Source organism: Ochotona curzoniae, unplaced genomic scaffold (genome assembly GCF_017591425.1).
Source record: "Ochotona curzoniae isolate NIBS_2020 unplaced genomic scaffold, NIBS_Ocur_1.0 contig_50, whole genome shotgun sequence".
Lineage (NCBI taxonomy): Eukaryota > Metazoa > Chordata > Mammalia > Lagomorpha > Ochotonidae > Ochotona > Ochotona curzoniae.
In genome coordinates, this window is record NW_024466446.1 from 889,794 (window position 1) to 911,448 (window position 21,655).

Genomic DNA, 21,655 nt, shown 5'->3' on the forward strand with positions numbered 1-21,655 from the left:
ACCCTCCCCTGCACCCTACACTGAATATCCACTCGTGTCAGCACCTGTGAATACCCACAGTGTCCCTGGGGGAGGCGGCTCGCCATCAAAGTAACAGATGGTAGAGGTGGGTGGGCGGAGCAGGCAGGGATTATAAATTCCACTTACAAGGAGAAGTAAGTGTGAGCATGTCCTCAGATGGGTTCATGCCCGTGGGACAGGAGGAATCTGGAATTACGAGTTACATGGTTGGGTTCAGTGTCCCAGTCAAAGTGGAACTTACAGAGGACAGAGGAAACCTCATGCGGTTGGACGCGGGCAGATGCTTCTCCACAGAACACGCGTGATGTTCTCTGCGGGAGTGACAGCGTGCTGCCTGCATTAGCACAGAAACCCTTTCAGCTTAGGTAACTTAAATACCATAGCAGATAGATCTCGTTGGACTCTTTCATCTTTCTTCTGATTTCTACCACCCGCTGTCTTTTCCTTTCCAAACATTTGGAACTAAGGAAGTCTTAGCTGTAACAAATGTAATTACAAGGCACGAATCCTGAGCCATCTCCTGGTCAACGTGGATTTAGCAAGTCACGTGACCTGGGCAGGGTCCGTCAAAATCTTCCCTGAGACTTTTCATCTTAGCTAAAATGGAAAGTTACTTTAAAAAGTTTAAGACACAGAATTTTAAAAGTAGGTAAAATCAACAAGAATAGCAATTGAGTCTCCTTGAACCCGAAGCTCGTTCCATTATTTATTAACTCAGGGGCAATCATGAAAAAGTTCCAGCTGGGCTGTTGAATCTAGGAAGGGACAGCGCCACCGTGTGGCACATCTGTTTATAAAGCATGACTGCAAAGCAGGCTCAAACAGAAAGTGGATCGTAACAGGCCTCTGGGGAGCAGCAGCCCCTGGGGTGTAGCAGGCCCCTGGGGCGCAGCAGCCCCTGGGGTGTAGCAGGCCCCTGGGGTGTAGCAGGCCCCTGGGAGCAGCAGGCCCCTGGGGAGCAGCAGGCCCCTGGGGAGTACCCTTGGGCCCCTGACTCAGCAGAGGCCAAAGCCACTGATGCTGCACTTTCTTTTTGTGTATTTCTGTCACTTAGGAAAATATTGTCTAACATGAGAACCTTAAAAAATATTCAGGCCCAGTGCAATGGCTCAACTAGTTAATCCTCCCCTTGCAAGTGCTGGGCTCCCGTTTTATTTTGATGCATTTGGAAAACAGGATTTTTTTTAAAGATTTATTTTTATTGGAAAGTCAGATATACATGGAGGAGGAGAGACAGAGAGGAAGAACTTCCGTCCGATGATTCACTTGGAAGAAAGTGACCGCAACGGCTGGAGCTGAGCAAATCTGGAGCAGGATTTCGGAGCTTCCGGGTCTCCCACGCGGGTGCAGAGCCCCAAGGCTTTGGGCCGTCCTTGACTGTTTTCCGGGCCACAAGCAGGATGGGTAGCGGGGCTACGGGATTAGAACCAGTGCCCATATGGGATCCCAGCGTGTGCAAGGCGAGGACTTTAGCCATTAGGTGGAAAGCAGGATTTTTAAGAAAAATCTAAAGAAATAAAGGGGAAAAGGTGATGGCAAACATATTGGAATAAAATCATTTTATTTGCATGCTGTCCAAAGGCTGAGTTCAGGCCTTGGGATAGCCATCTCATAGAGATGTTAAACCAAGCAAGTGAGGAAAGGTGCTACAGAATCTCCGGCTCGGAGGCACCCTCAGTTACACAATCCCCCCACTGGCATTCCAGCAGGCTCCTCTGGGACTGTCCTCAACCATTTTCCCATTGTTCTCTCTTTATTACCTGGTAGGACAGTACTTACGCTTCCGTTTTGCTAGTTGCTGCATCAGATCTTCATGTACTTGTGCAAACAGGTCTTCTTCCGATTTCATCCCATCTAGGTAAACTGAGCAAGGGGGGAGACGGCAGCTCAGAGCTAACAGCTTTACCAGGAAACGGTGCTTACAAACACCAATAGCTTTAACCGAAGATAACAGAGCTCAGGCAGGTTAAAAATTCGGGTTTGTGTCAGAGAAATTTAAACCAGAGAGGAAGGAAAGGGGAAAATGAGGAGTCCTCACTAGCCTTGTGCTTCTGGCGCGTTAGGTGGAGCGGAGAAGCACCTGCCCCAGAAAGCATCTCCTGACAGCCCCAGAAGGACTCTGCAGAACGTTCATGTACTTAGTTTAAAATCTCTATGAGATGGCTACCTCAAGGACTGAACTCAGCCTCCAAGCAGTTGGCTTGGTCGTTAAAATGCCATTTGAGATGCCCACGCTCCACACTGAAGTGCCAGGTTCCTGGTACCCAGGTCGTAGACACAGACTGAATTGTCAGCTTCTGCCTGGCTCAGTCCTAGCCATGGCGGGCATCTGGCGTATGCGTCCACACATGGGAGGCTGTTCCCCCTGACTTATTCCAAATAAAAAAGGTAGAATCCACTCTGCATTTTATGAAGAACCAAAGAGAGAAAATCAGTTTCCACACACAGACATAAAATCAAAATGTGGAAACACTAGTTACCCCGATTTGATTATTCCACACTATACATGGGTTATTATCGTATCATACCCCATAAACCTGTATGCCCCAGACCCCAGGAGCATCGGCCAGGAGCATGGTGTCCTGGCTGGTGAAGCTGGCGATGGTAACACCCCATCCGCTGCTGCTCCAGACATCCTTTACAATCTTGTACATGACAAAAGTGCCTCCCCAGGCCTTTTTTGCTGTGCGTGGAGGCCACCTGTGGGAACAGAAGCACTTACCGACTTCCCATGGGATGGTCTTCAGCTCTTGTCTGTGCTTGAGGTACATGGGCCACACGTGGCCATCAAAGTACCCTGGGGGGTCGGGAGGCTCATAGACCCTCGTGCTGTCAAAACATGCAGCCGGTTTTATGCCAGTAGAAACATACAATTGATAAAGTAAGGATAATGAGAAAATCGCTCAGAGATTAAACAGACTTAATTACATGTTTTAGACTCAGTGGCAGTTAGACAAGCAAATAGAATTAGTTCTGAGATCTAAAAGCTAATTCTCCATCATTCATAATGTTTTCTTTCCTCCAGTGTTTTATAAGAGACTAAGAAACAAACACTAACATAAAGGATGGAGATACTGACACGTCAATTTAAGCTTTTAAACTGATTGTTGTTGTTTATGAAACAGTGTACAATAGAAGCCACTAACAAAACCATAATCAACCATAAGGTTAATTAATAATAACCAATGGGATCTCTTTATTTCAAGGCTTAGGAAAAACAGGTCAAAATAGTAGGATATATGGCCCTTTTCTTAGAAAAATAGTTTGCATTTCTCCATTAGAAAGGACATTTGTAGAAAAACACCTTGCTCCATGTGTAACGGAGTTGAGGAATCTTTTGTCAGAAAACAGATGACCAACATGTGGGGCTGGTATGATGGCTAAATCGGCCAATCCTCCCCCTGCCAAGTGCTGGCATCCCATGTGGGCGCTGGTTCATTTCCCGGCTGCTCCACTTCCCAGCCACACAAGCACACTCCCTGCTTGTGGCTTGGGAAAACAGTGGAGGATGGTCTAAATCTTTGGGACCCTGCACCTGCATGGGAGACCTGCGGGGGCTCCTGGCTCCCAGCTTCAGATCAGTGCAGCTGCGGTCATTTGGGGATTAAACCAGCACATGAAAAGATCTCTTTTTTTTCTCCTCTCTGCAAATTTGTCTTCCCAATAAAATTAAATAAATCTTATAAAAAGAAAAAGACCAATATGCCCTGCTCAATAGTGTCTACTCCTTGTTTTTCCTAATTTTATCTTTTGTATTATAATCCACAAAGATGACTTCAAAACGCACCTCCTCCTCCTCTTGCATTCTTCGTATGGAATGGTCAGAAAATAGCTTCGGTTCCATATAGTATCCAAGGGCCTACAACAAGGACACATTGAGTTCACGAGGTCTTGGCCAGTTCATTCTGGGTCGGTAGTACAGGGAGATACTTACCTGTAATTGAAGAGTAGGAAACCTTCAATGATCAGAATGCGAATGTCTCCATTTGTGTCTGCCGACTGCTGACTTTCCATCCAACAGGAAACAGCTGACATCATTTTCTCCATGTTCAGCGCTTCAAGCACTTCAAATACAGAAGACATGACAACTGGGCAGCAAACTTCTGTGGCTCTGGTGTGCATGGCAAGCCGCCGTCTGTGACACCACGTCCCACTGGAGCAGCTTCCGGTCCTGGCGGCTCCAACCTCCCATCCTGCTTCCCGCTGATGTACTTTGGGGAAGCAGCAGCAGATGACCCTAGACCCTGTGCGCCTGGCACCCAGGTGGGAGTCCTGAATGCAGTTCCTGCCTTTGACCTGGACCAGTGCTGGACATTGTGCCATCTGGGGGCTGAATTAAGGGATGCAAGATCTCTAACTCTGCATCGCAGATAAATAAATGCTTTAAAAAAATGTTTTGCAGGAGGGTTTTCTGTGATGGGTAGCATATCCAGGGCTTAATAAAGGTGTAGAATGGCATAACTTTATTTACCTTAAAAATGCCTCATAATCCCCTTCCCCCCAGATACAGGAAGGACAAAGGGAGAATGTGGAAACGGTGGTCTCGCCCACCTTCCTATAGCCCTTGACCCTTAGCACCCTCATCAACTATGTAAAAATCATCAAAAATAAAAATAGTTAATAGAGATAAGCAGTGAGAAGGCCAAGCTGGAAGACCCCTGAGGCAGTCTCCCCCCCCCCCGGGGGGCTGCAGTTGTATTTTGAGGGGTGAAAGGGCTGGGAAAGGAAACGGAGGATGGGTAGTGAACTCCACCTGAGATGAGCTTTTGGTGAACTGAATCAAGACTTAAGAAAAAAAAAAATGCCTCATGACAGTGGACACTGTCCTGCAGCGCGGTATGGCAAGTGATTTCCAATGGTGTCTTGGAAACCTCAGGCTCTATAGTGCTTAGTTTTAGGCAGCTGCCCTGTTGAGGCGCAGGTGTAGATTGAGGTTTCTGCTAGGTCCTGGTGGTACAGGCAGAGGGGAATGATGCGGCAGGAAGGGGTGAGGAGAGTTCTGGCGTGGCTCCACTGTTGACAGGTGAGGGCTCAGCTCGCACTGCAGCCTCCTGGCTGCAGCCGACACCGCCGGACTGTGGAAGCGGGAGGGTCAAGCTGTACCACCTTGCACTGCCTCCTCCCGCCTCTCCCGTCATGGGTGTCTCCGTTCATCTCCTGTACAGGATCTACTAACACAAGCCTCTGGGTGGGATAACTGGCCAGCTCAGTCCACCTTGCTGGTGCTGGGTCTGAACGGCTGGCTCTCCACTTGGCCCTGCCTAGAGCGGAGGGCGGGTGGATTGCCCTCTTGGGTTTGAAGGGAGAGCGGTGACTATTTCCATGACTGCGACTGCTCCTATTCCTCTTCTGGCCCTCTGTGCGCAGGACACAGGTGCGCCTGTTGGTGGGCCCGGGCTGCATCCAGAGAACTGGCAGCCGTGTCATCACTCAGGGCAGTGGGCCCCTGGCTAGCGCTCTGCTCTTTCGGGTTCCCCGTGCTGTGCCGTGCCCAGGGTTTTTAACTGTAACACGGAGGCTCAGTAAAGGGACACTCACTCATCTTGGCAGCAGTCAGAAGACCTACTAACTGTGATCTAGTTTTGTTATTACTCAATTAAAATAGTTTCTCATTTTCTTTTTACTTATTTTACTTACTGAGACAAAGAAAGATATCCCACCACTGCTTTAATTCTTGAAACTGCTTCAACCTTCTGGAGCCAAGGCTATACTAGGTTGGAGCCTGGAGACGGGATTTCCAGGTGGGTGGGAGGGACCGCAAAGCAGGTGCTCCAATAGGGGATGCCAAACACGGGATGCCAAACGGTGGCGTGGACACTATGTCCAATGTCCACACCTTGTTTCTAATTTTTACAGGATTTTTCTTTGAATCCATACAATATGTAAATATTTCGCTTCAGATAAAATTAGATGATGAAGTAGGTGTTTAGTTCAATGGTTAACACAGCTACATCCCATGTTAGAACCTGTGCTTCTGAGCCCGGCTTCCTGCAAGGCAGGCCCTGTCTAGGCAGTGGTGGTTGAGCAGCTGTCCCTGCTTAGTGTAGGGACGAGATTGCACTCCCGGCTCCGGGCTTGATCTGCAACCCGGTCCTGAGTGTTGTGGGTATTCAGAAGCAATCAGCAGAATGCGAGCTCTCTTCCTGTCATGTTTCTCTGCATCTCAAATAAATGAATACCTTAAGATTTTATTTTTATTGGAATGTCAGATATATAGAGAGGAGGAGTAACAGAGGAGGATCTTTTGTCTACTGATTCACTCGCCAAGCAGCTGCAACAGCTGGAGCTGAGCTGATCCAAAGCCAGGAGCCAGGAACCTCCCCCAGGCCCCCTACGCGGGTGCAGAGTCCCAAGGCTTTGAGCCGTCTTCGACTGCTTTCCCAGGCCATAAGCAGGGAGCTGGATAGGAAGCAGGGCCGCTGGGATTAGAACCTGCGCCCATATTGGATCTTGGTGCATGCAAGGTGAGGACTTTAGCTGCTAGGCTACCACACTGGGCCACCAAATGAATAATTTTTAAAATTAGATAATGTTAAGCATTTGCTTTTAACGTAGGAGGAAGAATGTGAGGGAGCCCTGAGGTGTGAAGGGCTAAGGGTATGTCCTTTTTTACTTTTTATTCAGCATGTGTCAAAGATGTAGTATCAGTTAAAAAAAACCCAAAAGCACTAAAGAAAGAAAAAAGATGAAACAAACACGAGCATTGGACAAAGATCTTCCTACCTGCATTGAACAGAGTGCATTTATATTTCTACTGGTCAAAAAGCACGTGAGCCGACACCCCTCTCCTGTAAGTTAACATCTGCCCTTCTCCACTTTTCATACTGATCACCTAACGGAGAGGCTCCAGCCAGGGCGGGGAGGGCCGCACCGTGGGGATCGGGTGACGTCGGCGTGGTCTTCCCTCCTGTGTGTGGGCTGGGGGAGCGGCCTGCTCCCAGCTGTCCAGCTTTGTCCTTGTCAAGCCCCATGTTGACAGGTAGGAGTCTCTTGCTTTTCTGCCTAGTATTGCTTATGTCTGAAGTTTTCCATAAGCTAACGTGTGTGCGTGTTTAATCAGAAAAACGATGCTGTTAATTCTGACACCTGCCTTCGTTACTGGGTTCTCGTTCGGTTCACTGTGACCTATGCTGTCTGTGACTCCGCTCCGTCGGCGTCTCGGGGACCTGTTCCATGCCCTCGTGTGTAACCTACCTGAGCTAACGCTCCACGTACTGGTGCTGTGCTCGGCTGTCCTTGAGCGCGTGCTCACAGGGTGTCCACTTGGCAAGGTCTGCTGAATGAACACGCCAATCTCTCAGACTGGCAGGGTTTTGATTTCCGAATTCCACCTGTTGCCGAGTCAGGCCACACGGGCCCCTGCTCTGCCCTGAGTTCGTCTTCGACTGTGTGGACTCCTTAGGAAGCAGTTACTGCTGGTAACGAGTTAAGAGGGGATCCTAAGGGGCCCTGACTGACTGGCATCCTTACAAAAGCCTTGAATGCACACACCCACAGGAAGAATGCCCTGTGAAGACAGTGGCACACTGGGTGAAGATGAAGACACCGAGCCACTGCGAGGATTCCAGCAAACCCAGGGGCAGCACGGGAAACACTTCCCCTGCTGTTTCCAGAGGAACCAACACCGCGGACCCCTTCTCAGACCTGTAGCCTCCTAAACGGAGACCATGGACTCCTTTTGTTGGAACTGCCCAGCCTGTGGCAATGTTATCATAACCGTAGCAAGCCAGCACAGTGAACTGTGTTTCAAGGGTAGTGTTGTGGTGTAGTGGCTTAAGCTGCCACCCGTGTGGCTGGCAGCCCTTATTGAAGCATGGGTTCGAGGAGGCTCTTCAGCTTCCTGCCAACGCACCAGGGAAGACAGTGGAAGGTGTGGCCCGTGCTTTGGCTCCAAGCCTTTATATGGTAGAGCCTGATGGAGCTGCAGGTGCAGCCCCAGCAGTTGTGGTCATTTGGGCAGTGAACCAGTGGATGGAAGACCTCTGTCTGTAACAACTTTTCTTACAAAAACAAAACGGAAACAACCCTCCCCCCCAGTGTAACCAGATTGGCTTTCTTTCCCTTTTAGTAACGCTGGCTTTTCCTTACTGTGTTCGGATGTTACTGGGTGCATGCAACTTGGACATGGCTTATTTGCCTGCTTGAATGAGTCAAGACAGAGGGAGACAGATCTTCCACGTGCTGGCTCACTCCCAAAGTGACGTGGCCACGTGAAGCCAGGAGCTTCTTATGGGTTTCCCACAAGGCACAGGGGCCCAAGGCTTCTGCTGCCTTGCCAGATCACAGCAGGGAAGTGGACTGGAAGTGTAGCAGCGGGGATGAGATCCGGGGACACAGGCCGAGGCTCAGGCACACCAGTCCCAGGTGATCTCAATGATCTGAGTGGCTCATGAAAACCCGCCAGTAGCTGGCACTGTGGGGTAGTAGGCAGAGCTGCAGCTTGATGTGGGCGTCCCTGCTCCACTGTTGAGTGCAGCTCCTGCAAGGGAAGAGCACTCCTGAAGACCCCGGGGGGCCAGCTGCCCACGCAGACCTAGAGGAAGCTCCTGGCTCCTGGTTCCAGCATGGCTCAGCCCTAGCTATGGCTGCCATTTGGGGAGTGAGCCAGCGGATGGTGGATATTTTTTGTTTTCTTTGCAACTCTACCTCTCAAACAAATCAATACAATCTGTAAAAATAAAATCCAAATAGCCTTCAGGCCGCACACTCGCTCTCCTTCTGAGAACGACTGGATCCATTTATACTTCTATGTGAAGTTTGCAAGAAAGCTCGTTTTACTGAGTCCGAGATGTCCTGAGATAATTCATATTACTTTAAATATCATTAGTTAGTTGGTAACTGGAGGAAAAAATGATTTACAACTCCTGGACTCATCTTGAGGCTGACCTTTCACTGTGCACTTATAGTCTACCTGGGGACTGCTTGCTCATGTCCTTAGGCCGTTTTTGTTTTCAACAACCGAGGTAGCAGGCTTTCTCATCACAGATGGCACAATGAGGAGGGATTATATTTTTGCCCATTGTCAAGAAAAGTTCTTCCCCGTTTGATTCTTCTTTGTGATAATCTCTTACTAACCTTTGGAAAAGTTGTAACTCATGGCCCAGGAGCACAGCAAGTCAAGCATTTTGTGACTATTTTAAAGAGATCCTATTTCAGAATGTTTTAGAAGAGCGCCCTCTGCTGCCAGGCTGATCAGCTGACACTATAGTCCACTAGCAGGACATTCCCTCCAGGGAAGTAACCTCCCGACAGACTCACACAGAGAGGCCTCCACGCAAAAGTACCCACACACCTGACTAAGCAGTGGGAAGTGAGAGAAAATGCTTGCCCCACATCTTGCCTAGCAGGAAGGAAGGAAGCAGCAGAGAAAGAGAATGCTTCGACTGTAGGACAAAAGCCCATCATTTCAGTGTCGGCAGTTGTAAGCATAAAACTGGAGGAATTAACTTATTTATATAGTTCAACACATTCTACACATCTGAAAAGCAGGTTTAAAGTACAGCTGGATATTCAGGGCCTGGCACGATAGCCTAGTGGCTAAATCCTTGCTTGCATATGCCACATGGGCAAGCTGTTTGTGTCCGAGCTGCCCCACTTCCCATCCAGCTAACTGCTTGTGGCCTGGGAAAGCAGTCGAGGACGGCCCAAGGCCTTGGGACCCTGCACCTGCGCGGGAGACCTGGAGGAAGTTTCTGGCTCCTGGCTTTGGATTGGCTCAGCTCCGGCCCTTGTAGCCAGTTGGTGTGAACCAGCAGACGGAAGATCTTTATCTCTGTAAATCTTCCTTTCAAAAATAAATAAATCTTTAAAAGTGAAGCTGGATATTTGAACACACTGTAGAGTACCTCCATAGACAGTGAAGTTCTTTGGATTTGAAGAATAAAATGAACTCAAGCATGTAATGTTTAGAGTCTACTTACCATCATACTGCAAAAATCCATTTTTATCTATTTCTATCTCAGATTCTGGCTGAAAAAATAACAAAGTGCAAATCAAAAAATGTAATGTTGTAGGGCAGAAAAAGAATACATTTGTAGAATAAAGAGGAAATAAACCTTTAATAAATGCTTTGGATGATGACAAACTTAAAGATCTGCATTGATATATGGTGCCACCTAGTGGCAGAGTGGCACCATAGCACCAAGCCTACCTACGTCACAAAGGTACATCACTCGAAGAAATGTTTTGGATATAATGCAATTCACTTTGTTACTGCACATTTTTATGGGAAATAAACCATCCCAGAGGTGTTACAGATACCTTGAAGAAGTCATCTTGGGATATGACACTGCAGTGTGGCAGGTGTTCCTGCAGTTTCTTAGCCAGTGTTGTCTTCCCACCATTGGTCACGCTGAACCAAAGGAAAAACACAAAGTTCCGAGAAGGAAAATGCATTGAGAACACAGACAACATCTTGAAATGACAGAGTTGAAAAGTAATGTTTATATTTAGGAAGAATGGACCTCTTTCATTGATGTTGCTTTTTCTGTTGGCAAAACCACGGGTCCTGGAGAGACGTTAACTGGTGCGGAAGGGCTACTAATGACTACGGGAATGTCAACTAAGGAATGCTACAGCTTAGAACTACAGCTACTCTGCTGGAGCAAACAATTCGTTTTCTAAGGCAGAACATGCACAGGTTTACACGGGACAGGATGAGTGGCGCCCTCTCGTGGAAGCATACATGAATACAGCTGCCTAGCTCCTAATTTTGTTTCAGTGCAGTGGGCAAAGCGAAGTGCAGAGTAATGCAGGCTTGTCCACTCGGTATTCGGTGTTCTCTGTGGGGTGTGGGCGTCCCTGAACGGAGCCATACTGGTCAGCGAATTGTTCCTTGCTGCACACTCTGTCACATAAGTGACAAGGAGAAGGAAGCGCCTGACCATCCCAGCATCTAGCACGGGGCACACACATGGGACAAGTCTCAATTTCATCTTATTTAGAGACGGCTTAAGTACCTCCAAAGCTGTGGACAGGATGCACACCTCTGTGCACTTGGCAAGGAAACTGCCTCCTTGTTCTGCCTAAATCCCGCGGACTTGGCAGCCCCTGTGACTGCAGGGATACACTATCGCAGTCTGAGAGAGCTAATGATTTTGTCTCTAACAGAAATGGCATTGGGGAAGATTTTTTTTTTTCTATTTTCAATTGCGTTTATTTAAACACAGTCCTCAGAACATCTGAGTGAAATTGGGTCTCCTGTGGTAAACAAAGGATCTGAAAATAATATTTTACAAATGAACAGGCAAGGTCTGAACATGACACAGGTGCAGTGTGCCCTTCTCTCCCACTTGGAAGCACCCCGTTTTTCACATGGTCTACAAGCAAAGACGAGAGCACACTGGTGGTGGAGATGTACTGCCACTTGCTGAGAACGAGTTGAAATAGCACGAGTCCCCTTGTCAGAGCTTTAAGGAGCCTTTTACAGGCTCGCACGTGTAACTCTTCTTCCTGCCTGCTGTGTGATGCAGGCTGCACACAGCCGCACACCCACGACTAGAGCAGCGGGAAGCGGTGCAGTTCAAACACTAACAGTACAGAGTTACAGAGCATAATTTTTAGCACTTAGTTGTAAGTATCACAGGTATGGATGTTTGATGGACTGGTTAAGTGGGAATTTTTCGTTTAATTTACTACTGACCACTTAATCTGAACTTTCTGCTAAGCACTGATATGTGAGAAAGAAAAGTAAAAACCAAACTTTATTGTTGTTTTTTTTGCCATTTGGTAGCATTTTACACACAGGCTTCGATCTTCAGAATACCCTGGATTGAGTAGAAAAACCTTTTAAATGAAGCTTTGTACAATAGAAACTTCTCAGCAGTCAAAATTGAAGACTGTAAAAAAATACATGCAAAACATACTTCTCTGGAAACACTTAACTTTGAACAAAGCACCGAACTACACAAATGCAGAATGAAAACAGCATTTCAACTCCACCACAAGTGGTCACCAATCATAAAAGGCGTGACAGTCACCTAAGTCCACTAGGCACCGTCCACTTTTCAAACAGGAGACAATGAAAAAGGATCGTCCACAAACCAGAGCCCAGCGCCAGGGCGCTTCCAGAACGTTCGCCGGCACCCGTCAGTAGCGGCGAGGGGAGTAGGAGCGCGACCTGGAGCGCGATCTGTATCCGCCGCGACTATAGTAGGGCGAAGGCGAGCGTCTTCTATAGATCTCCTCTCTCTCCTGGGCGGCTCTCCAGCCACCCCCTCTATACGGCCTGCTATAGTAGTCTCGGTCGTCATAGCCTCGGTCATACCCTCTGTCGTAATAATCCCGACGGCGTGAACTGCCATACGTGGGCCTCCCCATGTAAATTCCTGGTGTTGGAGTATGTGGTCTTTTTGTTATAGAGAAATCAACTCTGATCCTGCGCCCATCCAGCTCCATCCCATTGGTGCGCTCCTTAGCTTCCTTGGCATCATCTACGCTCTCAAAATAAACAAAGGCAAATCCTCGGGAGCGCCTAGACTGCTGGTCATACACGACAGCCACGTCGGCAATGGGCCCGTACTTAGAAAAAACTTCTCTGAGATCTCTCTCTGTGGTGTACAAGCTCAAACCAAATACTCCAAGACAGCGGTTGGGGTCAGGGTTTGCCTGGTTCCCAACGTGGCGCCTACGAGTGGACATGGGAGAATGGCTGTGGCTATGCCGTCTGCGATAATCGCGACTGTACGACCTGCTACGGGAGCGTCTATGGGACCGGGACCGGGACCGCGACCTCGTGTAACGCTTGCGCGAGCTTCTTCTGGATCTAGACCTAGATTCGGATCTGGACCTGGACTTGGATCTGGAACGCCTGGAATCTTCCTTGGAGTGAGACCTTGCAGGGCTATGCCTTGCGGAATTCCCCGATCTGTGAGCGCTTCCGCTTCGGGAAGCAGAGCGGGATTCCTGCTCGCCGTAGTTCTGCTCGCCGCTGTCGCTCATGACGCTGGCTGCTGTCGCCGCTTGCTGGCCCTCCGTTGAAGCTGTCAAGCTCTCGGCCCCTTCTGCAGAAGGTTCTACCGCAGTCTCCCCGGACGCAGGCTTCCGAGCTGCCACAGATGAAGCGCTCCGCACCGTCTCCACACGAGCTCTCAACTGGGAAGATATTTTGAAGCATTCTTGATGTTCATTATTATTTCATATTTGTAAATATTGTGAATATTTCATATTCATTGAATATTTTTATTATCTAACAAAAATGCATATGAGTACTTCAGAAAGTCTGTGGACCTAGTGGGTGTTAGGGGCAGCAGTGGAATGACTGCTCGGGACGGCCAGTCACAGCTGAGCACCTGCTCTGGACCTGGTTACTACGCCTGTGCTCTACCTTCTTGCTCATGCATCCCAGGAGGCAGCATGCACAGCCCAGCAAGCGGAGCACGGCATCGCAAGGCGGGAGACTCAGCCTGGGCTCCTGGTGCGTGGCCGCACACTGCTCACTCTCGAGGAGCAAGCCGGCAGCTGAAAGGTCTATTCCTTTCTGCCTTCCAAACAAGATAGAAATAAATGATTCTTAAAAGTACTTTGTGGAGGGCCTGGCATGGTAGTCTAGTGGCTAAATCCTCGCCTTGCATGTGTCAGGATACCATATGGGTGCTTGGTCCTAGTCCTGGTAGCCCCACTTTCTATCCAGCTCCCTGCTGTGGCCTGGGAAAGCAGTCGAGGGCGGCCCAAAGCCTTGGGACCCTGCATCTGCGTGGGAGACCTGGAGGAGGTTCCTGGATCCTAGCTTCAGATTGGCTCAGCTCTGGCTGATGTGGCCACTTGGGGAGTGAATCATCGGATGGACGGAAGATCTTCCTCTCTATCTCTCCCCCACTGTATATATCTGACTGTATCTGATTTTCCAATAAAAAGACAGAAATTCAAGTGCAGAGGCCATTCTGAAACAGGTAGAAAATAATGTTCCTCGTATTTAGATGGGGAAACTAAGTTCAAAGTTGTATCTTCTCAAACCTGCCCAAATTAGGTTGGACTGCAACACCAGCCATTTCACATGAGAGCTGTGAGTGCGTCAGGCTAAGCCAGGCTGTGCCACCTGCTGGTGACTGCTGAGACTGCGGGCAGGCCACTTCAGACTGGGCCACAGCCCCTGCTGGCACATGCAAAACCCTGGGTTGCGAGCCAGCCTGGCAGGGGAACTTTGGGGGTTTCCTTGCTGAGCTGCTGCCTCTACTAGTGATTATGCTGGCTGCAAATGCTGGTGGGGCAGTCTGGGCTAGGCTACTGCACCCACTAGCATGCACAGGAGCTAGTAGGCCACAACATCAGTTGGCAGTGGACTGGGTCTCAGTCATGTCAGGCTGGACTGCAGTACCCCCCGACAGGCCAAGAGCCAGGTCTGGGAACATGCCAAGCAGGGCAACTGTGGGCACTCCCCTGTTAGACTGCACCTACCACTGGTGAGCCCTGGATCTGGGGCAGGTTGGATTGGACCAAGTAAGTTTCTGTAGGTGTGCACGGGAGCCAGATGGGACATAGGCTGGGCCGGGCTAGGCCGAGCAGAGGCTGAAATGCACACAAACTGGAGCTGGGGCAGGGCTGAGAGTAGGGCTGGTGGGGTTACTGGAGGCACCTGCTGGTACGTGTGAGGACTGAGTGGCAAGCTGGCTGGACTAGGCTGCAGCGTGCGCTGGTCTGTGTGAGATACGTGGCTGGGGTGGAAGTGCCCAGGCAGCAGCATCCACAGGTGTGTTTTAGCTGGTCTAGGTGAGAGCGCACACCTGACCCTGCACTGCTGGCACGCCCAGTGTCAGGTCTGACATCAGCCCAGGTGAGCTTTCTTGGGGAACTCTATCAGATCCTGGCCACAGGGAGCGTCACAAGAGGTCAGTCCGACCTTGGAGTCCACATCAGGACTGGGCCTCCTCAGCTACCACACCTCTGCAGTGGACAGTATGTCCAGATGCACGTGGGGGACACGATGGCCAGCTCATCTAGGCCGCCTCATCAGAGACGGAGAGCAGAACAGGTCAGACAGCTGTCCTGGCCAAGCTGTGCAGCATGTTCCTGGGTCTGTGGATGCACTTAAGGCAGACTCTGTCAACATCAGAAAGATCTCACCCCGGAGCAATGAAACGGACTGTTTCAGGATTACTGAAGCCCTCCAGTAACACCTTCAGAACACTCTTTCCACCACATGTGTGTGTGTGGGGGGGTCCGGAGGCGTCACCAAAGGACCATCCCCATCCTTGGGTACCGATGTGGTTTGACAGCAAGAAGTGGCCCCCTTCCCCTCCTCCTCCGTGGACACAGGAAGAAAAAGAAAGACTGAAACATACGTGCTACCCATCTCTCTCCACCCAGTCAGAGGCCCACAGGGGCATGCGCCCCTCAGCTATTGTCAACAATATTAAAAATCAGATAATGGCCCAAATTAGGGGGGCAGCAATGAGTGTGGAAGGAAAGACAAAAGAGAAGATAGAAAAAATGAACTTTGCTCCTGATTAGATGCACACTAACTGGAGAGGTGAGATGTCATCAGGTAAGCTCACGCCAATTGGCAACGCAACAGAATAATACCATGACCTCCCTCAAAACGCAAACTTTTACTGAATGGGCCAGAGTATGCATGTCTCGGGAGAAAGCAGGTGGCAGGACAAATCACACCTTTCAGCTGCTGGGGAGGCCTGACCTGGTACCCGGGGAAGGTGACTGTCTAAACAAAGAGTATGCAACAAGCTGAAGCTAGGGAAACACAGGACATAAGGTCACCCCACGTATGAGGAAGGAAGGGACGTGACACCGACCCACACTCCACCTGGGCGGAGATGAATTGAATCTAACAAGAAATATATGTTTTCCCCTGTTCTACTGACAGAGCACCAGCGAGGAACACGACATCACCCTGAAATCACAGCTGTATTTGTTACTTGCTTTGCCTCCTGCTTGCTCCAGAAAATAAATGGAAAGCAGCCAACTGCACGGGCTGGCTCTTCCACTTCCTTGTGGATACTCAGCCAAATGAGTGGCAGTTCAGTTCTGAGGCCAGCGCTGCAGGCCACCCACCCAGCAGGACGAGGAATGCCTGGGGCTCTCCTTCCTCCAGGAGCTCCACAGGAAAACACACTTTGGAAATCCCGAGTTACTTCACTAGCTGTTGGGACCAAAAGTACTCACCCACCAATTCCAATGACAAATGTTTTCATAGTTAGCTTTCAACAGCACGTCTTCCTAACACGTCCTAAAATCAAACAAGAAATCAAAGGCTGTCACTGAGATGTCTTCAGAGGTTAAAGAACGAGTGCTGAACGGAGAACCACCTGCCGAGCCTACAGCGACCGTGATCTCCCAGGAACTCGGCCCTGCATTTTTCTGCTCTATGGGTTCCCTGCTGTCAGTCAACTTGTAGGTGACAGGAGCTGGTGCGAGCCCAGGGCCTGGAGAGTAATGTTGAGTGAACTGAAGTGGGCCCCCATGGCCGAGTACACAGTGGCTCTGCTTCAAAGGGCGCGAGAGCGGCAGGCTCAGAGTGCGGCTTCTGGAGTCGCCCTGCCCCGGGCCAGTGTGCTTGCCACCTGCAGATGGAATCCTCTTGCCAGACCCTCCAGGCGACCTTTCTCTGTCCTCTTGGGAAAGAGGGAGACAGACACTGCAGGCCAGCGGCAAGCAGAAACTTGTACCTTCAACGGCACCATGTCCCGGACCTTGACTAGGCGAGCTTTTTGGGAAACAGGCCAGAGAGCGAATATCTGAGGCCAAGCTAGATATTATACAGGACTTAAGAAACAATACAATTTTACAACTTTTTCTTTAGTAAAAAAAAAAAATATCCTTTTTTGGGGTAATAATTATTTAATTAATTAAAAAGAAAGCAAAGCAAAGGCTGTGGTCAAGATGCCTAGAGGTGTGTTTAGGTTGGCTAGGCAGGAACCTAAATTGTGAAGTCCAGAGGAGTGGCAAGAAGCTGAAGGCTCGCACCGGAGCTCCCAGTTCCCCTGGCCAGCAACAGGTGAAGAGCCTGGAGAACAATACTGTTGATCCTCCTCTTCTAGACTTATCCAGAACATTCCAGACAATGCAATTGCTAAAGGCTGGGTTGCACTTTCATTAGCAAGCCCAAGTGATAAGAATTCAATGACTGACATAAAAATGAAATGGACATTTCACTGGGAGTAAAATTGTTGAATACAAAAAAAAACAAAACAAAACAAACAAACCAATCAAAAAACCCCTGGCACAGTAGCCTAGAGGCTAAAGTCCTCGCCTTGCACATGCCAGGATCCCATATGGGAGCTTATTTGTGTCCTGGCTGCTCCAGTTCCCATCCAGCCCTGTTTGTGGCCTGGGAAAGCAGTTGAGGAAGCCCCAGAGCCTTGGGACTCTGCATCTGCGTGTATGGGAGAACTGGAAGAAGCTCCAGGCTCCTGGCTTCTTGTGGGCTTAGTGCCAGCCGTTGTGGCCACTTGGGGAGTTAACCAGCATAAGGAAGATTGTTTTCTCTATATATCTGCCTTTCTAATAAAAATAAATAAGTAAATGTTTAAAAAAATGTTTATTATGTGAATACAGCCTTTTTGGGCAACAGAATAAATTTCTTTTTTAATCCCATTTCCCCATGAGCCTTCTGAAATCCTCACACGTGTGTAGGACCAAGCTGCCAGCGGGCACCAAAGGAGCAACTGCATGCAATGAGCACTAGATGCTGTCTTCGTTCCACTCTTTCATTTCACTCCAGCCTTTTGTTTAGCAACGTTAAGCCTGCCAACTGCACCTTCTGTGGGGAAGGAAGGCTGCCCTTTATACAGGGTAAGCCTTCTTATCGTTTTGGTAGTAAATGATCTACTTCTTGTGAAATTATGTTCTCCTGCCAGAGCATTCTCAAGCTTGGAGTACCTGGACCACTTGGTACATAAGCTACTTTAACTGTGGAAGTGGAAATCGGCCCAGACAATGCATGGCTAGTAAGTGGGAGAGCCAGAAGCAGAGCTAATCCAATCCCGGGAACTCATTCCACACTACAAGGCACTTTATCACTGAGCGCACAGGCTCCCACACACGTGTGACCAGGCTCCGGTACAGAACTGATATCATTATTGCGTGTATTGATACGCCATAAATCCGCATGCACACTGGATGCAAAGGGGTCCCGGCGGCCTGTGCTGTCACATCTCTGCAGACATGAGACTAATCTGCAAATTACACAGTGCCAACGGGCTTGAGGGAGTTATTCCGGGGCTCAGGAGAGAAGTCCCACAGTCAAATTCAAGTTCCTGCCAAAACAAGAACGCCTGGCTCTGAACTGGTTGGAGCCCGGACTTTGAAGACATGCAGAGGTACGCTGGGCGTCTGCCGTTAGCGGGAGACACGGCAGGAGATCAGTGGGAACTGGGACGTGTGCCACAGGCCACAGGGCTACGGTGAATGACCAACAAGCCCTTAAACAGCTAAGTTTAATATCAACGCTAGCTCCAGAGCACTTTAAGGGAGCTCCAACCTCAGGCTGTACTTCCCTTCTCTGCCTATTACTCCACTGCCTGTTTCCCCCCTGCTTTCCCAGGCCGCAAGTAGGGAGCTGGATGAGAAGTGGAGCAGCTGGGATACGAACCATCACCCACACATGGAATCCCGAGTGTGCAAGGTGAGGACTTTAACCGCTAGGTTACCATGCTGGGCCCTACCTCTGTCCTTCTTTAGGAAAAAACAACAACAACACAAAATCTTAAGAAATAGGGCAACCAGGAGTGAGCGTTTAGGCTGGCTGTGAAGACGACACATCCCAGAGGGAGTGGTGCTGGCTCAATCACGTGGGTTCCTGCCATCCACAGGGAGACGTGGGTTGAGTGCCTAGCTTTCACTTCTAAGCTGGGAATGAACCTGTGGATGGCAGCTCTTTCTTTCTTTGGCACCAAAAGAGGAAAGAACAGTAAACACAGCAATCAAGAGTCGTGGGGAGCCGGTGCTGTGGCACAGAGCTCAAAGCTGCTGCCCATCTCCCCAGCAGCCCACACGGGCACTGGTCCATGCTCTGATCTCGCTCCCCACCAGTGGCCTGGGCTAAGCAACAGAAGACGGCCTACGTGCCCGGGGCCTGGCCTGGGAGACCCGGATGAAGCTGCAGGCCTCTGGCCTTGGTCTAGCCCAGCGCTGCCTGTGTGGCCCTCTGGGGAGTGAACCAGAGGGTGAATGATCTGTTTCTTCCTTTCTCTCTTTAGTTCTTTCAAATAAATAAATACTCTTTTTTTAAAAAAAAATAATTTTCAGGTTCAAATTATGGTGCCAGACTTCATGAAGCAAACCCGAGTCTAATGACAAACTGTAAATCACTTGCCATCCTCTGGGATGCGGACCACCTGCACTTTGTGGCCTCCAGCAGCCCAGGACTGTTGGCAGGGCAGGTGCTCCCTCTCCTGCGCTCTTTACCTGGGGCACACAAAGCTCTCCTCCGCAGGAGACCGCCAGAGTAAGCACCGCATCAGCCATAGACACATATATTTCTTTATTTCATCGCATTTGAGAGAGGTCTTTCATGTGCTGAGTCACTCTCCCAGGTCTGCAGGAGCCAGGATCAGATCAGGCCACGTCCCACACAATCCGGGTCTTTCCCGTGGGTGGCAAAGTGCTTCCCAGGGTTCCCGTGGCCAGGAAGCTGGGTGGGAAGTGGAGAAAGTGGGACTGGAACTAGGCACTCCTATGCAGAATCCAGGTGAACCAGGTGGCACCGTGCCTTCCGCGTCAAATATTCGCCCTCTTCAAACCGTCTGAGCGACAAAGAGATGCACACAGAACTCGCACTCACTGGCTCTGCCTGCTGGGCCTAGGGTGGCAGGAGCGCTGCCCGAGCCGTCCCTGGCTCCTCCCAGGCTTAGGCAGCGGGCACGCGAACCCAGCCTCCAGGAGGAGGCCTCTCAACGAATGCAACTCTGAGGTCCAGCACCTGTCCCCCGCTCAGTCTTCTTTAATAACGCGGGATGTATGGGCACAGCGCCTTCCCTCCAAGTGCTGACGGTCCACATGGGCGCCGGTTCTAATCCCAGCTGCCCCACTTCCCATCCAGCTCCTGCCTGTGGCCTGGGAAAGCAGTGGAGGACGGCCCAAGGCCTTGGGACCCTGCACCTGCGCTGGAGTCCCGGAAGTCTCCAACCTTTGGATGGCCCGGCTCCAGCCCCTGCAGCCATGTGGGGAGTGAACCAGCAGATGGAAGATCTTTCCCTTTGTCTCTCCTTTCTGTAAATCTGTCTTTCCAATAGAAAGACATAAATATTTTGAAAAGAGAGAAAGGAGAAGTGTTTTCCTGGTTACAGCCAACATCTCTCTTATCTTCCATGAGACACAGCAGCCTTCCCCCACTTTCCCTTTTGGGGAACACTAAAAACGGACTCAGGCTGGGGTTCCTGAAAACAAAATGCTTGTGCTTCTCCCGATAGTCTCTCTCTCTCTCTAAAACTCCACCTCCTAGAGACTTTACAGCTTTACTGATATAGGCCCGTACGAAATAGTTTTTCTTTCCCCAGATATACAAAGCAGTGTAGAGGGGTGACCAGGCCACAGTGAATTTGTGCCTGAGCTGCTGGCCCGGAGGCTATCTTTTTATTTATTTATTTTTCCTTTTTAAAGTGGCAGATAATGAACGCTTTAGGCGGCCACTCAGCTCCGTGGTCCTTGGTGAACAAAGTGACCATAGACATTCCACACGCCAAGCCACCACCACGGCCTTCGGGAATCTGACCTCCTATCATTTTCACATGCCCTCAACTCGTTCTTTGGGTTTAAGCGAGGGGAGTCTTTAAAAAAAAAAAAAAAAAAAAAGGCCGTAGAGAAAGAGAGAGGGCCCGGCGCGGCAGCCTGGCGGCTCAAGTCCTCGCCTAGCACGCGCCGGGATCCCATATGGGCGCCGGTTCTAACCCCGGCGGCCCCGCTTCCCATGCAGCCCCCTGCCCGTGGCCTGGGAGGGCGGCGGACGGACCCAAAGCCTCGGGGACCCCCGCACCCGCGTGGGGGGCCCTAGGGAGGATCCTGGCTCCTGGCCTCGCTCGGATCGGCCGTTGAGGCCGCCTGGGGGAGCGAAACCAACCTTCGGATCCTCCTCTTTGTATATCTGACTTTCCAATAACAATAAAAAATAAAAATAATTAAAAAAAAAACAAACCCAGAAACGCCCGCACAGAAGCAGGCAGGTGGGCCACAACATGGGGACGCCTTTGGGCCCCGCGGACTCGGACCGAGGAGGAAGCGGCGTCGTTCCCGCGAGGATCGAGGCCGGATCCTGTGACTTTCCCCCCCCGCACCCCGCACGCCGCGGCGAGGCGCTCCCCGGCGGCGAGACCCCGCATCCCGGCTGAGGGGGGCACCCAGAGGCCCCGCGTCGCCCGCGGGAGCCGTCGGCCCAGGGCGGCCCGGGGATCGGCCCGTTTTCGGGCGGCCAAAGTTCCAACAGGGCTTCTTTCAGGCCAGCCCGGCTTCCGGCTCGAGCCGTTTTTTTTTTTCCTCTAGGCCCAGCGAGGCGGCGCCGCACGCCGCAGCGGCCGAGGGCCCGATACTCACCAGCCGGGGCTGTCCGGGGCTCCAGGCGACGGGCCAGAGGGGCTTCCGCGTCGCTCCCGCGGCCCGCTGAGGTAAGGGGCGACCGCCGAAGGTTCTGTCCCACGCGGGCCGGACGTGTTCCGGCTCGGGGCGGGGCTCCGCGGAGCGTGGCCTT

The 21,655-nt window shown here is 50.5% G+C and overlaps 3 protein-coding genes across 5 annotated transcripts in view; all 3 read right to left on the bottom strand.

The window, feature by feature from the left end:
* Positions 1-4,238, bottom strand: part of CARNMT1 (carnosine N-methyltransferase 1) — a 35,888-nt gene extending 31,650 nt beyond the window's left edge. The window contains exon 1 of the mRNA XM_040988767.1: positions 4,234-4,238. The gene's annotated coding sequence lies outside the window, so the exon portion shown is untranslated. The remainder of the gene's footprint in view (positions 1-4,233) is intronic.
* NMRK1 (nicotinamide riboside kinase 1) lies at positions 1,494-21,589 on the bottom strand. Of its 3 annotated transcripts, XM_040988773.1 has the most exons (8): positions 21,502-21,589; positions 16,138-16,201; positions 10,282-10,372; positions 9,942-9,990; positions 3,956-4,085; positions 3,809-3,880; positions 2,744-2,850; positions 1,609-1,884 (listed from the first exon to the last, which is right to left on the bottom strand). In XM_040988773.1, the coding sequence occupies exons 2-8, from the start codon at positions 16,164-16,166 to the stop codon at positions 1,778-1,780; spliced, it is 585 nt and encodes a 194-aa protein (XP_040844707.1). In that variant the 5' UTR covers positions 16,167-16,201; positions 21,502-21,589; the 3' UTR covers positions 1,609-1,777. The 3 variants fall into 3 exon arrangements, with proteins under 3 accessions (XP_040844706.1, XP_040844707.1, XP_040844705.1); XM_040988772.1 differs by lacking the exons at positions 16,138-16,201; positions 21,502-21,589 and adding an exon at positions 1,494-1,528 and having other exon boundaries at positions 1,801-1,884; positions 10,282-10,434; XM_040988771.1 differs by lacking the exons at positions 16,138-16,201; positions 21,502-21,589 and having other exon boundaries at positions 10,282-10,434.
* LOC121162028 (transformer-2 protein homolog beta-like) lies at positions 10,061-16,201 on the bottom strand. Its single transcript, XM_040988770.1, has 2 exons — positions 16,138-16,201; positions 10,061-13,113 (listed from the first exon to the last, which is right to left on the bottom strand). Exon 2 carries the CDS (start codon positions 12,958-12,960, stop codon positions 12,109-12,111), a length of 852 nt encoding a protein of 283 aa, XP_040844704.1. The 5' UTR covers positions 12,961-13,113; positions 16,138-16,201; the 3' UTR covers positions 10,061-12,108.
* Positions 21,590-21,655: the final 66 nt, after the last annotated feature.